The sequence below is a fragment of the Bufo bufo genome, chromosome 2, assembly GCF_905171765.1.
Source record: "Bufo bufo chromosome 2, aBufBuf1.1, whole genome shotgun sequence".
In the NCBI taxonomy this organism is placed as follows: domain Eukaryota; kingdom Metazoa; phylum Chordata; class Amphibia; order Anura; family Bufonidae; genus Bufo; species Bufo bufo.
Window position 1 is genome coordinate 557,815,552 of NC_053390.1, and position 18,934 is coordinate 557,834,485.

Below are 18,934 nucleotides of genomic sequence, written 5' to 3' on the forward strand. Positions count from 1 at the left end.
CTTACAGGTGTCCACCTTTGCAACCATTTTTTAATTAATATAATTCAAATGTCTCTACGATGGAAAATAAATCAACTTTACTAATAGACAAAATTCTTATAGCTGCACGTCTACCACATCTATCTTTTTCCATGATGACAGAGCAAACTAACTCTTCGTAATATGAACTAGTAGCCACATTGCCTACCACCAGACATCCTTATTTCTGGCTTGACTACTAAATGCCTATTAGTAAGGATTAGGGTTCAAAAAGGGATTATGACTGCAGATCAGACCATAAAGGATAGGAGAATTTTGAACGATATGATGCAAAGTGTTCATTCTTAACTTTGGATGTTTTTTTTGCAACAAAAATATAAAAAAGAAGGTCTTGGTCAACATGAGGGCCATTCTGGCTGTGGCTACTGGCTTATACAATTTAAAGAGTCACTGTACTTTCATACAATTTCATTTGATAGAGAATAGTGTAACTAGCACATTTCTAAATCACCTAATTTAAAAAATATGCCTGCATCCACCTGAAAAAAAGCTGTAAAGTCATGGCCACTAGGGGTCTCCCTTCAACCTAATTTGCAGTACACTGCCTGCTGTCGGGCAAGATCCATCCCTGGTAACAGAGACATAGAAGATGGCTTAGAGGAATTGGAGGCTTGTCAGAGCTGGCTGAGATCCTGAGCCTGATAAAAGAACTGCTTCTACACTGGTTCTGAACATCACAGGAGCCTCCTATGTGTCTGTAAGTGTGATTTCCCCCTCCTTATATGTTCTGTGAGTGCTGGCAGAAGGATGATGCCCTCTGCTTCTGAGTAAAATGCATCTAGCTGTACAGCTGAAACAAGGAATAGTATGGCTGAAAAAAACATTAGTGCCCAAAATGATGCCCAAAAAAACCTGCTTCGTCACATTTATGATAGTACAAAGAACTACAGCCATTATGCAAATTGTTTTGAAACCTCAGGCAAGCTTTAAGGATCAGATGAAGATCATGTCTCCCTGGGACATAAACTTCACTTAACCCAAATGAAGTATACAGATGTAGTGGAGTTAACACACATGCTTTGTGAGACGTGTTATCTAAACTAAATGCTTTAAGCAAACACCTTCAATTGCTTTTCAATGGCCTTTGTTCCAAGATAACGCGATGAGTTAAGAAATTTGAGTTAAAGGGGTTCTGCACTTTGTTTTAACTGATGATCTATCCTCTGGATAGATCATCAGCTTCTGATCGGCGGGGGTCCGACACCCGGGACCCCCGCCGATCAGCTGTTTAAGAGGGCAGCGGTGCTCCAGCAGCGCCGCGGCCTTCTCACTGTTTACCACCGGCCCACTGACGTCACGACTAATATCAACTAGCGTGGGCAGGGCTAAGCTCTGTTCACTTGAATGGAGCTTAGCCCCGCCCAGGCTAGTTGATACTAGTTGTGATGTCAGTGGGCCAGCGGTAAACAGTGAGAAGGCCGCAGCGCTGCTGGAGCGCCTCTGCCTTCTCAAACAGCTGATCGCGGGGGTCCCGGGTGTCGGACCCCCGCCGATCAGAAGCTGATGATCTATCCAGAGGATAGATCATCAGTTAAAACAAAGTGCAGAACCCCTTTAAGAGTTTGTGTGTTAACCCTGCTACATCTGAATGTCCCCTGCCAATATTTTGGGTCAAGGGAATATTATGTCCCTCTGAACATATAAAGAAGTTAGGGACACAATCTTCATTTGTTCAATCAGGGAGACAGCATCTTTTCTTGATCCAAATTTAACATGTAGTTGTGTAAAGGTAAGCAGGAGATTTGGAGCTCTGTTTCAGAAAAATGGAGCTTCGTCTACTATACAGGTAAACAGAAATAAAACTAATTGGCACACAGTTTGGTGCTTTTTATATTTTAAATCCTAAACACTTCATGTGCCACAGAAGACATTTTCAGAATAACTGTTCAGTCTACATACCCAAGACCCCAATATTATCTTCAATAGTGACACGATCTTCACTACATAATGTACTGGTTTCCACATGGAACTCCTCAAACCAGAAATGGATAACCTGTAATGTATAAATCAAATTCATTTATTTATTGATGTGTGCTAATTATGGCACAATATATGCATGGCAGGCATGAGTTGGCCAAAGGAGTTACACTAAATGTATCTTGTCATGTGTGCCAAATGTGGTGAAATTTGTCCAATTTTTATCATCTCATAAAATGAGGCATCCTATGACAGTATTAATAAATCTGTCCCTCTATATAAACACTTATAGATATGTCTAAACCTTGCTTGGAAAAAACTGTAGTCTGGAAATCTAAATATACATGGTAAGAACTGTGGGACATAACATTTAACTACAAATTACAAGAACTTAGGGTCAGTGGTGCACTACTTTCAGGTTGGCACCACTTACTTTATCTTCAGGAACTGTGATCTCCCATGCACACGATTTACTGTTCTCATAATTTGATGGATAATTTAGACTGGAAACACTTCCTGAAGATCCAGATAAATGATATATGGAACTGCAGCCTGCTAAAAAAAATATATATATATAGAAAATATTAGTATTCATACAGGCACACTTTGTTACCTGACCTGTTACACTAATATAATATTATCATAAACGGGGAATCTATCTGAATAAAGCCATCATATGGGCTTTTGCTAATGCTGAAAATGAGATACCAAGTCTGAGATAGAATGTTCTCCATATGTACAGTATTATGTTCTCTGCAAGCTCAAAAATATACAGATAAATTAATTGGCTTTCTATGAAAATAGGCCCAAATGGGAGATTCTATGGCTTTCAAAAGAAGCATGAGATTTGGGGCACGGTTACAGGAAAAATGGTGCTCAGTCTCTCTAAAAGGTTATATAATGAAATTAATCAGAACAAAATGTCGAATTTTTTTATTTTTTTTAAAGTAGACAAACTAATAGATGCACTTCAAATATAATATTACACTTCTGAAATCACAAATATAGCATGAAGTTGTAGCTAAGTCCAAAATAATACACAGTATATAGATGCTTAGCCTCAGCATGAGCATAGGTTATATTATGTCTATGGTCTCTGCACCACTGTGCTACTCCACTCACGCTGTGTCTGTTTTAGGTCCAGCACTCTGGACCCTGCTGCCTGTATTCTAAAATTCTTTATTAAACCTAACCTTATTCTGAAGCCCTGCAAGAGTTAACCCTCCTTTAGTTCTGTGTTCAGCTGCTAGGCTGTTTCTGTGTTATTCAGCTTTTTCTATGTATGATGTGCTGTTTGTCTCATTTTCTGCCTAGCCAACAGGTTCACTAGTCTGCTAGTTCCTGATAAAGTGTGCTGCATCTGATTGTCTGCCAAATGTATTGACTTCTGCCTGATTCCTGGCCTCTGACCGTGGTTCTGCCTGACCCAATCTGTACTTGTTTACCATTTTAAACCTTTGCTGCTTGCCCTGACTTTAGATCTGTTTCTTGGATTTGCACATATTCTGACTGCTCTGACCTCGGCCTATTACTGATGTATGCCTGTCTCTTTGGTGATACACACTGGTGTTTCTTGACCCCCATGGATCAGCAGTCAACCACACAAAGATTACTCCAAAAGGTAGGGGCCTGGTGCTTTCCCTGCAGCAAATACCAAATCCCTGCATAAGGGTAAAAGGATCAAGACCAGGGAGCCGTCAGAATACTACCCTTAGTTTTAGCCCACAGCCAAATCCAGCACAGTGTTTACACAACCACTGGTCTTTAATTGCTGTAGTGATAGTAAATGCGCCTATATTTCCTCTATTCATTTGGCACAAAAAAATGTGAAAATGTCAGATTGAAACCATCTATTTTTTCATTTGGTCAATGCAATTTGGATATTCTCTGATGTAAATACTTCACTTGTTAGGGCGTCTTCACACGCGTTAGATTTTGTGGCAGACAATTGTGACTGAAAATCAGTTCCATTTTTGAATGGGGTATCAAACACATGGATTTATGCAAACCCCATTTAGGTGAATGGAACTGATTTTCAGTCTCTGAATTTTCTGCCACAAAATCTGCCGCCTGTGAAAGAACCTTAGGCCCCTTTCACACGGGCGATAATTCCACGCGGGTGCAATGCGTGACGTGAACGCATTGCACCCACACTGAAACCACTGAAACCTGACCCATTCATTTCAATGGGGCTGTGTACATGAGCATTGTTTTTCACGCAGCACTTGTGCGTTGTGTGAAAATCACAGCAGGTTATATATTCTGCGTTTTTCACGCAACGCAGGCCCCATAGAAATGAATGGGGCTGCGTTAAAATCGCATAGCATCCACAAGCAAGTGCAGATGCGGTGTGATTTTCACGCATGGTTGCTAGGAGATGATGTGCGCAAAGAGCTTCTATTTTTCCATTTATAGTAGGTATAATACCACTTTAATTTAGAATGATCCCCATTTCTCAGCTCTATTGTTTGTATGTGAAATGTTGTGCAGACATTTTTTTTATCAACCATGTTTGCTTGATGGATATACACCTGTGACTATGAATATGAATGGGCCAGTCTAAATTTTCTTGTAGTATATATTGAGGGTAGCGCCTCTTTTAGACTGAGCAACGCCAATCTGCCTGGGGCTTCTGAGCAGAGTATAAATGTAGCTGGTTCCTGTACTGCCCTGAAATTTGTTGGCTTAGGAAAGTGGTATAATACCCATTTCTCAGCTCTATTGTTTGTATGTGAAATGTTGTGCAGCCATTTTTTTTTAATCATCTGCTAGGAGATGATGTTAGTAAATTGGGATGAGCAACGCCGGACCCCATTAAAGTCACTTCACTGTATTATTTTCCCTTCTAACATGGTTAGAAGGGAAAATAATAGCATTCTTAATACAGAATGCTTACTAAAATGTTCATTGAGGGGTTAAAAAATAGAAAAAAATAAACTCACCTCATCCACTTGATCGCGCAGACGGTATCGTCTTCTTTCTTCTTCCTGCAGGACCTGCAAAAGGACCTTCGATGAAGTCGTCGCGCTCACCACGTGGTGAGCGCGGTGACGTCAGCGCAGGTCCTACTGAATAAAGATAGAAGGATCTTCTATCTTTATTCAGCAGGAGGTCCTTTTATAAATAATAAAATCAACAAAACACCTAACCCAAACCCGAACGTCAGTGAAGAAGTCGGGGTTTGGGTCTGGGTACCACATTCAGTTTTTTATCACGCGCGTGTAAAACGCATTGCACTCGCACGGAAAAAACTGAACAACGGAACACAATCACAGACAAAACTGACTGAAATTGCGTGCCTATTAGCCCGGGATTGCCGCAATACACCCGCAACGCATCCGGACAAAAACAGTGACGCCCGTGTGCAAGGGGCCCGTGTGCAGATTATTTTACAGAAAGTTCTACAACTGAAAATCAGTTTTAGGCCTCCTGCACACGAACGTGTGTGCGCCCTGTGGGGCAGCCGCAGCGGATCGCGGACCCATTCACTTTAATGGGTCCGTGATCCGCCTGTTCCGCAAAATGATAGGACATGTCCTATCTTTTTGCGGAACGGAAGTACGGGACGAAACCCCACGGAAGCACTCCGTAGTGCTCCCGTAGGGTTCCGTTCCGTGCTTCCGCTCCGCACTATTCCGCATCTCCGGATTTGAGGACCCATTGAAGTGAATGGGTCCGCATCCATGATGTGGGATGCACACGGAACGGTGCCCGTGTATTGCGGATCCGCAAAGGCGGTCCACAATACGGCAATGGGAAGCACACGTTCGTGTGCTGGAGGCCTTATTCATTTGCAAGAGTTTGTTTTGGTGGTGAGCACATGGATTTCTGTAAGCCCCCAGTCAGATGGATGGAATTAATTTTCAGATGGAGAAATTTCTGCAACAAAATCTGCCGCCAGTGAAGGTACCCATATAGTTTTGTTACAGCTTTTTCATTTGGGAACAATACCTTTGTTTTTATAGTACTGTATGTATTGAATTGACCTGACTGATAATGATATTGTGTGCTAACCTTCACAATTCAGAGTAATGATCACTTCTAAACCCTGTTATTATTGTGTCCCTATCTTTTTATCAGAACAGCACTGTACAAGGAGAACGTAGATCCAATGTAGATAAATTCATTCCTTTTCAGATAAGAGAACAGCTGAAATATTTGAAATGAAAATATAGCGTCATAAAGGTTTGTTCCAAGATAGGCATTATCTATTAACCTTTGAAATTATGGACATTAACCACAACAGGTCATTGGCGGATATTGTATCAGTTTTCCTAGAATAAAATGCTGGAACCTTGGTTCATGACAGATACGTGGTGTTGCTTTTTCATTTTCATTCAAGTCAAAGGTCAAGAACCATCCAAATAACTTTTATCACTCCTTTAAAAGGTATGGCCACATGTTCAGGTTTCCTGATGCAGTTTAGATGCCAAAACCAGGAATGAATTTAAAAAAGGAGAAGTCGTATGTGTCCTTGTACGTATCTTTCCTTTTATGATCCAGTCCTGATTTTGGCTTCCAAAACTGCATCAGTAAACCTAACCATGTGGTCGTACCCTAAGGGTCGGATTCTTCTATGGAAACAGTGCCACTCTTGTGGTCATAGGCTTTTTCTAATATTACAGATCTGCCATATTGACATGAATGAGAATGAACTAGGTTGAAGCAATCAATAGAACATATTGACATATTTACTTATAAGATCAAGAAGAATTTAAAACAGGAATTCATTCTGGATTCATTTTCGGAAACCAATGCATCAATTCTCACAGTATCATCATCAGATCAAGCAGCAAAACCACGCTGAAGAATTTGCTCTGAGGCTTCAATTCAATAATTCACATGTATTCATCAATTTGCCATAGATAAGGTTTTGCCATTGCTTAACACTGTCATTAGTTTCAGTGTTGTCTCTAATATATCACTATATTATTTGTAGGACTTTTGCTGCAAACTTGTACTTCAATAGATATGTAGTAACAAGCCATGCTCATGTCACGTCCAGGTAATGCCTCTTTTGATAGATACAGTTAATAATGTCACTTTAAAAATGGTGCCAGTATTAGAATTAGATTCTGATGTTACACTTTTAAAATATAAAGTATTCCCATTCAAACAGACAGTGACCTAACCTTTTCTGCCAGAACTGGAGGGCTGAGTACAGATTTGACCTCTATTTCTTGGTGGCTGCTTCCTGCACAGAGTATTTAATTTCCATCAGTCATTCTTAATGAAGTCCCCATTGGTGCTGCTCTGTACTTAATTATTCTCACCTACCTTACATTTTATTCAGGTCACTGGTAAAGGAGAGATCATATTAATGCTTTATGACTCAGATAGTACTATTTTAGATGCTGGAGGCTGAAGTGTCACCTGCTTCTATACCACGTATTGTGTAGTGATGCGAATAGTTGTCTCTGGACTGAAACAGAACAAAGTACAGAAAGCATAGAAAAGGTGTAGAATGTAGTGGAAAGTGGTATTTTTTTTTTGTTTAAAGACCTTTCTTAAAATTAATTATGCTATATGAATCAAGTAAGCATCAAGTTTGGAGCCACTTCACAGGTGATACTAGAGAACTGCACTACTGTAGCTTAAATGAACTAAAATAGAGTTTGTACTGGATCTACCTGATAGATTTTATAAAATATTTATGGGTTTGGAATATTTATTTGATCACTTGCATATTTTGAGCAATTCTCACACTATCATTATATTGGGGAATTATCCTTTATAAAGCACCAGCATATTATTACATGCTGTACACTGCATGGTAAAGGCAAATGCCTAAAAAATAATAAATTATACATAAGGCAAAGCTTACAATAAACAGGGTTAGAGAAGAAATGTGGTGTGTACAGTAAGTGAGGGGATGCAATATAATTTGCAGCATATTATAGATAAGAAGGGAATAATCAGATTGATATACAATAACTCAGAATATGATAAAATCAACTTGCGATGGTCTTTCAAAGGTCACCACAAGTTGAATTCAGTCCTGAGATGTGATCATCCCAGCAGCAGCAGTGCATGCTGATTGGGTAGAATATGCTGCTAATTAATAAAGGGTCTGAAATTATGAACACTTAAGTCAATGCAATATTTTATTTTTTCCTTTTCAATAAATTGGCAAAGATTTGGAACATTCTTTTTTCACTTTGTCATTATGGGTTATTGAGTGCAGAATGATGGGGAAAACTCGAATTTGTTTTTATTTCAGCATAAGGCCGCAACATAACAAAATGTGAAAAAAGATAAAGGGTCTAAAGATTTTCTGAATGCATTGTATATCATTGTGGAGAGGGGCGTATCTAGAGGCTTATGGGCCCTAGTGCAAGAGTTCAGCTTGGGCCCCCCTTCCCTCAGTGCATTGCGGCCAGGGAAGCACATAGCCTTCGTGCTGGCTGAGGCAAAAATTTAAAATGCACCCCCCATGCCGTGGCACAAGGGTCTTCGGGCCCCCTCAGGCTCCTGGGCCCGGTAGCGACTGCTGTCTCTGCACTCCCTATAGCTACACCCTGGTTGTGGAACAGGGGAGTCAGTGGCTATCATATACGGTAGGTTCTCATCCCAAAGACCCGCTGGGCTAAATTTCATAGGAAGCTAATTTACCTTTTAGCATATTTTTTGGAGTGTGGGGGGAAACCATAGTACATGAAAGAAACTCACATAAACTCCATTCAGATGTTGCCCTTGGTTATATTTGAATTGAAGACCCCAGGGGGGGCGTGGACAACACAGCACCTGGCCCGGTGAGAGCACTCCGGAACGAGATCCTCCCTACTACATCCATGTCTCAACCACCAAGGATGACGAGGGGCAAGAGATCCATCAAAGCCCAGGGGAAACTAAGCTTTTTCTTTGATAAAGAGCGTGCACAAGATAGTGCAGGTAGCGCTCCCTCCTCACTAGCGAGACGCGCTGCGCACGCACCCGACACAGAGCAAGGAGAGTAAGGAGAAGGTACAGTCCCTCACCTACGATCCCCACCTCTGCCAGCGAATGCTTTGAGAAGCAATGGCGTCTCTCCAGCTCCCTCGCTCCATAACAGCCCTGGGGGAAGCCTCAGATCTGAGGAACATGTGCACAAGCTGTGTGCTGAAGCTACACAGCTCCCCATGCAAGAGCCACATAATGCTCCTACCAGCTCTCCCCTCCCTCCCATCTGTACTCAGGGATATAACAGTCTCACATTGCAGGATTTCCCTACCTCAGATGTGCCAGTCTCAGGGTCCCTCTTGAAGGATATCCTGTTAGCACTCAGCAGATCGATGCAAGATAACATCGCCTTGCTCATTAACCCTCTGCAGACCTCTATATCAGATTTAGAGGGTAGAATGTGACATGCTGAAACAAAAGTGGGCGAATTCGCATCTTCACATAACCAACTTATTGATGCCCTTAATGACGTCACAGATGAAATTGAGATAATAAAACACAAGCTTGTTGACCTTGAAGACAGGTCACGCCGAAACAACATTAAAATCAGAGGAATTCCTGAGGAAATCCAGCCACAAGAACTGCGATCCTACTTACAGGGGCTGTTGCAAGCTTTGATCCCTTAAATTTCTGAACGTGACCTCCTTATCGACAGAATACACAGAGTGGCACGCCCCAAGCAACTCTCTCCTACCATTCCTAGGGACGTTCTAGCTCAGATCCATCTAAAAGAAGCATTATTTCAAGCTAGCAGTAACAGAAATACCCTTCCTTCCCCCTACGAGGATATCAAGCTATTTGCTGACCTATCTGCAGCCACCTTGCAGCAAAGAAGAATACTGGCTCCCAAAACCACAGCCTTGCGAGATCATGCCATGTCTTACAGATGGGGCTTTCCCACGAAGATTGTAATCCAACATGGAGGTGCCCTACAATCCATCTCTACTCTTGAAGAAGGGAAACTTCTGCTGTAACAATGGAACATTCCAATCTCAGAAGCTTTCCAGAACCCAATATCAGCACTAACCCATCTACGCCAAGAGTGGCAAGTAGTCTCCTCCAAGCGGAAGTCCAGAAACCGTAACCCCGACTAGCTGTACAAGATGGAGGTCTAAGTTGGAATGTTACGCCCGGTTCCCAACCGTGAGTTTTCTGGATCCCCCAGACACAAGTGTCAGCCTATAATATGCTGACAGCGCATTTATGTTTTATAAAAGTTTTTGTTTTGTTTAAAGTTTTTATAGTTGCACATTCACCTAGGTACAGTAGATCTATACTTGAAATGCCTAAACATACAGAAACTAGCCCCCATAGAGTGTTGTCCCCAGGAGAACAATGCTTATAACCTATTATACACACATTTCTGAAAGAGATGACCAGGCTCCTCTTGGCCCATCGCCACTGAAGCGGGGTGGCTTTCTGGGCACTCTGAGCGTTCCACACTTATCTACCAATGGTGCTTAAATTTGCATAGCTAAATGTTAAAGGGCTAAACAGTCCTCACAAAAGAGCAAACATGTAGAGAGATTGTGGGTCTCCAGTGTGACGTTTTCAGTGTTCAAGAATCCCATCTCTAGCCGAATTCATCATCGATCCTTACCGGTCATATGCCAATCTAATTTCCATAAAAAACAAAGAGGAGTTATCTTGGGAATCAGGGATACTGTAATATTCCAACTCTCCAAAATGATTGCAGACCCAAATAGCAGATACATTATTGTAGTGGGATCTTTGAATAATGTTATATATACACCTTAGTAGCACTATATGCCCCAAATAGACACCAACCCACATTCCTAAATAAACTTTCCAGGAAAGTGGATACCGTCAGGCAAGGGCAAATATTATGGTTTGGGGATTTTAACGGGGTAGTGGATCCTCTATTATATTCCACCTCCTCCGTTAATAGGATATCCTGGATGAAAGAATTCCTCGTATCTAACGATCTATATGATATTTGGAGAATCCATCATGACAGTGAGAGGGATTACTCCTTCTTTTCTACAGCGCACAATTCTTATTCTAGGATAGACCTATTCCTTCTAAACAGATCTCTGATCCATGCTGCCACAGGGTCATCGGTAGAAGTGATCACCTGGTCTGACCATGCAGCCATCACACTCACCCTACAAGATATATGCCCTCCTGGATACGGTTCATCCTGGTGCCTTAACCCCTTTCTTTTAGAGCACAGCTACAGAAGAAATTGGTGCTGCTCTTCGGGAATACTTTCAATTTAATGATGGCACAGTTTGTAACCCCTTTTCCCTATGGAACGCACATAAGGCCTACATAAGGGGAGTCCCCATGAAAATAAGAAGTAAAGCAAAAAAAGAAAGGGAGAGGAAGTTTTTGGAAATATAGGCCAAAATCAAACCCCTAGAAACTCTTAATAAAAGAAACCACTCCCCTACACGCACTTCACAATTGAAAACCCGAGACTTCAAATTAAAGAACTCTTGCTGTATAAATAGGAACAGAATCTAAGAAAGACCATAGCGTTATATTATTCACAGGACAATAAAGCAGGCAAGCTACTTGCACACAAGATCAAAAAGAAAGTGATCAAATCAAAAATTTCCATTATCAAAAACCATTCCACAGGAGCTCATCTATATGACCCAGATAAAATTGCTAATGAATTCAAAGCCTACTATGCATCACTATATAACCTAGAGGGGAACAACGCCTCCATCCAACCAAAACAAACATCAATAGACGAATACTTAAAGTCCCTCCATCTCCCTAAACTAAGCACATCCCAAATGGAATATCTAAACTCACCGCTAAATCAGAAAGAAGTTCTAGCAACTGTTAGATCCTTTCCCTTACACAAGGCTCCAGCGACATATGGGATTTGAGGGAGCGTGCTTTAAGGCCATTTCAGCGCTTTACTCAACCCCCTCTGCCAGAGTACTAGCTAACTCTACACTATAAGACCCCCTCCCCATAACAAATTGAACTAGACAGGGGTGCCCCCCATCCCTCATTATATTTGTGCTATCAATAGAGCCACTAGCTCAAGCTATCAGAACTCATCCGGACATTTTCAGGAGTGACCGTAGGCACAACACACATCACATTTCTCTGTATGCGGATGACATAATTTTATCCTTCACTCACCCCAAAAAATCCCTGAAAGTAGCTATGGAACTTAACAATTTTGGAGAACTCTCCTTTTATAAGCTTAATGAAACCAAATCCTGCCTCTTAATGTCCCCTCAGATGAGGAGCATTATCTTAAATCCGATTTTGATCTAGATTGGCAGACCCAGGAAATAGACTACCTGGGCCTAAAACTTACCAGGTCCATGAAAACCCTGTATAAGCATAACTATATACCATTTCTGGATACACTAAAATCTGACCTGGCATCCATGGCCTTGAAAGAAATCTGGCTGGGCAGAATAGCTGCCTTTAAAACGATGGTATTACCGAAACTCTTGTACATTTTTAAGATTCTCCCGATCGTAGTTCCCAAAACCTTCTTTAACAAAGCAACCCAAATGGTTAACACCTACATATGGGTCGGAAGGAGGAAGGGGGTCCGCCTCCCTATTATATAAACCGAAAGCCTACGGTGGTATAGGCCTACCTAACGTGCACGATTACTTCTTGGCAACTCAGGTACAACAGATGCAGGATTGGTGGCAGGGACACCTTAGTAAACAATGGGTACATATAGAAGTGTCTGCTGTCCCTAAGTCATCTTTGAGGCCTCTACTATAGGCATCTCTCCTCCCTTCTTTCTCCTACAACCAATTTCCTTACCTGGTGAGCGCAACAATTAAACACTGGAAAGAATTTCATGCTACTACAGGATGTGATCCCATATCCATTCTAGAACTCCTGCCCCTTGATGATACTCGTCTTCTTGTTCCTAGCTTGCATTTGTGCACCTGGGTGAACCTGGGCATAACAAGAATGGCCCAGATAGTTTCCAGACCTAATCTGCACCCTTTTCAACACCTATGTGACAAATACAAAATTCAGCCTAAAGAGATATACAACTATTTGAGGATAAGACATCTTGTCCATGCAGACCTTCGCATTTCTGTCAATCTTAATTGCTCCATACTAGAGCTATGGTCGATCCCCAGAGAAAAGAAATTATCTCTCAAGCCTATATATGCCAAGCTAGGTAACAAAGAGACCTTCACTAAAGCCACAAAATTGAATAAATCCTTCTCCAATGCTCAATGGACAACAGCCTTATGCCTATCCACCAGATTTATTAAATGCATTACACATTATAAATCAATAACTAAGACCACACTATGGTGGTATTACACCCCAGACAGATTATTATCATATGTTCCCTGGAACCTCAAACCAATGTTGGAGGGGATGTGGCAGCAAGGGTACTTTATTGCATATATTATGGTCTTGACCCAAACTTGAAAAACTGTGGAAGGAAGTCTTTGAGGTAGCTTCTGAGTTAGAGGACTGCTCATTGTCCCCATCTCCTTCCTTAGCCTTACTAGACCTAGGTGACATCCCTTGTGGAAGCAGAGGAATCCTAGCCCACTTATTTTTAGATACAAAGATAGCGATCACCTCAAACTGGAAGAGTAATTCTATACCCTCATTGTCCGACATAACACACAGACTTAACTCCACGTATACATATGAGAAAACACTCTCCTTCTTATGTAAGCAACACAAAGGATCTCTTACTATATGGGATCACTGGTCTAAATCTAAATACTGCTTTTCTATCTGACTACTGTATGTAAATGGGTATAAAATGACATACAACCATTGTAAGTGCAGATATGGAACTGTACCTTTCACTGTAATTTCATATGTTTGTTTATTAGTTCAATTGAAACAATGTATAAACACATGCCGGTACTGCGTTTTTGATACTGTATACTGAAAAATTCAATAAAAACTATTGTTGAAAATAAATTGAAGACCCCAGTGTTGAAAGGCAACAGTGGAAAGTACTGAGCTGCTGTGCTGCATAATTTATCAAAGGGAGACAATGATATTGCGAGTGGAGTTAGCAGTCACACCCAGGACCTGGTGTCTTAAGAGTCCCAAAGGCCCCTCTGCCACAAAAGAAGATATCATTTAAAACAGTATATAATAGGTAAAGGATCCTGTTAAATATTTTGCATTGGTTTCAGGAGCCTTAAAGGGGTTGTCACTTCAGCAATGGCATTTATCATGTAGAGAAAGTTAATACAAGACATTTACTAATGTATTGGTATTATCCATATTGCCTCCTTTGCTGGCTTGATTCATTTTTCCATCACATTATACACTGTTCATTTCCAGGGTTTATGACTACCTTGCAATCCAGCAGTGGTGGCCGAGATATAGGCAGTTTTAAAGGGGTCAGTTTAAGGACTGAGACAAGAACAGAATTCTATCTGCCATCCTGTAGTGTAGATGTGCTTGGAAGGAGATGACGACGAAAGAAGCACATTTTGTTTGATACATTTGGTGCATCCTTTGAGAAGTTATTCCAGTTTTTTTATACCAAAAAAATCACAAAAAGTCTATATTTTTTGCACATGTGCCAAAATCTGTGATGTTTTTAATCTAAAACTGAACAATCTGCAGTAAATGAATCTGACCTGTAGCAAAGAAAAAAACTAGGTCAAACCTAATCAAATACAAGATTCCTTATTTATCAGCAGGAATTGCATCATTCGTGGAATGATATGATAACACATGGACTGTGCTCCAGAATATTTTTCCCTGATAATTTACAGTGCTAGGGTAATATAGTAACATGGTAGTTAAGGTTGAAAAGAGATACCGGTTTATTTAGTTAAACCTGTTCTCTTGCAATTTTGATCCTGAGGAAACAACCTCCCCCTCTTCCTATAAAGCTTCGCCCAATTTCTCTAATGTTACAGAAAAAATAGCTTCTCAACTCCAGTTATGACAATCACAATAACTCCTTGGCAGTGACCCATCTCTAGTTATCTGATGCCCCTAACTTGTTATATTACACTCAAGATCCGCACGGAAAATACGCACGCAATCCTGATCGTGTGCATTTAGCCTTAAACCTAGCTCAAGCTTTACTGTGTCTTTCTTATACAGAGAAGATGCCCCAAACTGTCCATATATGGTCTGATTACTGTATTTTTGCCACTTTTGATGTATTCCATTGTCCCATTTGCAGTGGATACAGCTGCCTGAGACTAATTAAAACAGTTACATTTACTGTGGACTAATACCCTAAATCCTTTTAGATTGACAGTTTTACCCACTGATTTCCCATTTAGTATGTAATGGAGGGATTCATTTTCCCTTCCCTAGTGTATAATGTTTCCATTAGCAGATGCGTGAATGTATTCCAAAGACAGATGCAAAGAAAAAATCCTCCCCATTGCTTATCTAAATCAGTTCTAACTTTGGTTTTCTTTGAACCTTCATTGAAATAAATATCCAGCGGAGCTCAAATAATATACAATAAAAATGAATTTAGTAACGTTATAATAAATATTGTAGATGCTACACAATGTAATCTTATCACAGTGATGGCAAAATAAAATACTTAAATAATAAGTCACTAAAATACTCATTTTATCTTCTAATAACCAATTTTTATCAAACGTTAAAGACACTTTCACAACTTACCATCCTTAACATCTTCTTTTTGTGGATTCACAAAATGGAGCACTATAAATGCAATGCAGACACCAGTCATCAACACAAAAAGGACAATCAAGAATATCTCTAAGGTTGTAAATTTTTTCGACTTCATTCCTTCTTCTTTTTGAGCCCACTGTGGGCTTACTTCTCTGATGTAAGTGTGGATCAGGCTAAACACTTCTCAGTAAACACCACTGTAATATACTTGAATTTATCATTTTATCTATATTGCCTTGGACTTTGATCTGCTCCCTATAAAGATTCTATATAGCAAAGATGTACTTTATTTGAATTTAAGGGTTGTTGTTAGAAATCAGCTAATTTTAAAAAAATTTGATTCAGCCAACCATTTATTTTATTTTATTCGGTTTGATCTGAATTTATTTGCGGTGAATCCTGGCTGCAGAGAGCCTTTATAGTGGTGTAGAACATGGTGCTTTGCAGTAACACGCATGGGGAGTCTGCTGTGGTAGTGAAATAATACTGTGAGTCAGTATGACATGCGTCGCTCTTAGAATCACTGCACACTTCACTTATTTGGGCAGTCACGGGGCCAAAACTGACTAAATAACTCAAGTATGAACTCAGACTTACAGGTCGATGTTAGCGCCAAGAAGAAGCGCACTCCTTTTACACCGTCGTCAGCGGATTCCACATAGATGTCTACAGAACCTGTTCTATTAAATGCTTATACAAGTAGAGCGCCCCGACAGAGTGGAGAGCGTGTCAGCAGTAAGTTTGCATTAACATCACTGATTATTTTGCCCTTCCTCTGATCCGTCAGAACAATAACCCCCAAAAAACTGTCTGTTGAGCATCTGCCTTCACTCGGTCAGCATTTGGTCAGTAATCCATCAGTTTTGCTAATGTGAAAAAACAACAGGAGTGGATCCAAAACAGAGATGAATATTTTCATGTCTTCTGTGTTTTGGCTACAAAATCACAAGCCATTTCTGATGGGACCATACAGGCCTTACAGCTGCTACACAGACAGGTTCATTTTTCGTTCCTTCTGACAGATCAGAAGAAGGGTCAAATAAATGATCATGTCAGCCAGGCTGAAAGGCAAAATAGTGGCCCAGTCAAAAAGTGGGGAGGGTGGGAACAGCATGAGAAGTCCACAGACATAGTGGTGAGGTGGAAGCAGCATGAGGAGGCCACAGAATGGCACAATGACAGTGTGGAGGTGGCTTCAGCATCAGGAGGCCATAGAGCGGCACAATGACAGAGTGTGGAGGTGGCGGCAGCATCAGGAGGCCACAGGGTGGCAAAATGACAGAGTGTAGAGGTGGTAGCAGCAGCAGCACCAGGAGGAGGCCACAGTGTGGCAGGCACAGCACTATGAAGTGCCTTTTGCGCTGTGGCATTAGAATAATTTTGATATCTCTGACTTTTAGTCTAACCAGACTGTCTATTACTGTGTAATTCCTCTACCGCCGTTCTAAGGAAACAGTAGGTTTAAAGAGCACACCAAATGCTTCAAATAACTTCAACTTTTCTTCATATATAACATTGCCGCCTCCGCAGCAGATAGTCCATGTACAAAACACGTGTTGAAAAGATATCACAAAATGGCGGTATGCAGTTAGCAGTAACTATTTGCAGATTGGTTGAGTATGATCTGGTATGGTTGTATGCAATTAGGATTGAAATAGGTTTGTGTGGTATTTGTAGTAGTTCACAGATTGCAACTGTAGCTTGCAATTTGCAATTTGTATTTGTACTTTGCAATTGGTGGAACTGTAAGTAAACACACATATAACTGGTTCAATATACAGTTCTAAACACAATACTAACAACAGGAACATTATATAACTGTTTTATATACAGGGAGTGCAGAATTATTAGGCAAATGAGTATTTAGACCACATCATCCTCTTTATGCATGTTGTCTTACTCCAAGCTGTATAGGCTCGAAAGCCTACTACCAATTAAGCATATTAGGTGATGTGCATCTCTGTAATGAGAAGGGGTGTGGTCTAATGACATCAACACCCTATATCAGGTGTGCATAATTATTAGGCAACTTCCTTTCCTTTGGCAAAATGGGTCAAAAGAAGGACTTGACAGGCTCAGAAAAGTCAAAAATAGTGAGATATCTTGCAGAGGGATGCAGCACTCCTAAAATTGCAAAGCTTCTGAAGCGTGATCATCGAACAATCAAGCGTTTCATTCAAAATAGTCAACAGGGTCGCAAGAAGCGTGTGGAAAAACCAAGGCGCAAAATAACTGCCCATGAACTGAGAAAAGTCAAGCGTGCAGCTGCCAAGATGCCACTTGCCACCAGTTTGGCCATATTTCAGAGCTGCAACATCACTGGACTGCCCAAAAGCACAAGGTGTGCAATACTCAGAGACATGGCCAAGGTAAGAAAGGCTGAAAGACGACCACCACTGAACAAGACACACAAGCTGAAACGTCAAGACTGGGCCAAGAAATATCTCAAGACTGATTTTTCTAAAGTTTTATGGACTGATGAAATGAGAGTGAGTCTTGATGGGCCAGATGGATGGGCCCGTGGCTGGATTGGTAAAGGGCAGAGAGCTCCAGTCCGACTCAGACGCCAGCAAGGTGGAGGTGGAGTACTGGTTTGGGCTGGTATCATCAAAGATGAGCTTGTGGGGCCTTTTCGGGTTGAGGATGGAGTCAAGCTCAACTCCCAGTCCTACTGCCAGTTTCTGGAAGACACCTTCTTCAAGCAGTGGTACAGGAAGAAGTCTGCATTCTTCAAGAAAAACATGATTTTCATGCAGGACAATGCTCCATCACACGCGTCCAAGTACTTCACAGCGTGGCTGGCAAGAAAGGGTATAAAAGAAGAAAATCTAATGACATGGCCTCCTTGTTCACCTGATCGGAACCCCATTGAGAACCTGTGGTCCATCATCAAATGTGAGATTTACAAGGAGGGAAAACAGTACACCTCTCTGAACAGTGTCTGGGAGGCTGTGGTTGCTGCTGCACGCAATGTTGATGGTGAACAGATCAAAACACTGACAGAATCCATGGATGGCAGGCTTTTGAGTGTCCTTGCAAAGAAAGGTGGCTATATTGGTCACTGATTTGTTTTTGTTTTGTTTTTGAATGTCAGAAATGTATATTTGTGAATGTTGAGATGTTATATTGGTTTCACTGGTAAAAATAAATAATTGAAATGGGTATATATTTGTTTTTTGTTAAGTTGCCTAATAATTATGCACAGTTATAGTGACCTGCACACACACATATCCCCCTAAAATAGCTAAAACTAAAAACAAACTAAAAACTACTTCCAAAAATATTCAGCTTTGATATTAATGAGTTTTTTGGGTTCATTGAGAACATGGTTGTTGTTCAATAATAAAATTAATCCTCAAAAATACAACTTGCCTAATAATTCTGCACTCCCTGTACCTATATTGGCCTCTTGTTCCCATAAAACTCA

General features: G+C 40.8%; 1 protein-coding gene across 1 annotated transcript in view; it reads right to left on the reverse strand.

Moving 5' to 3' along the window:
• LOC120990971 (ovochymase-2-like) overlaps positions 1-15,565 on the reverse strand; it is a 104,705-nt gene extending 89,140 nt beyond the window's left edge. The window contains exons 1-3 of the mRNA XM_040419863.1: positions 15,496-15,565; positions 2,390-2,511; positions 1,939-2,032 (exon numbers count right to left, since the gene is read on the reverse strand). Of these exons, the coding sequence (XP_040275797.1) occupies positions 1,939-2,032; positions 2,390-2,511; positions 15,496-15,565 (286 nt within the window). The remainder of the gene's footprint in view (positions 1-1,938; positions 2,033-2,389; positions 2,512-15,495) is intronic.
• Positions 15,566-18,934: the final 3,369 nt, after the last annotated feature.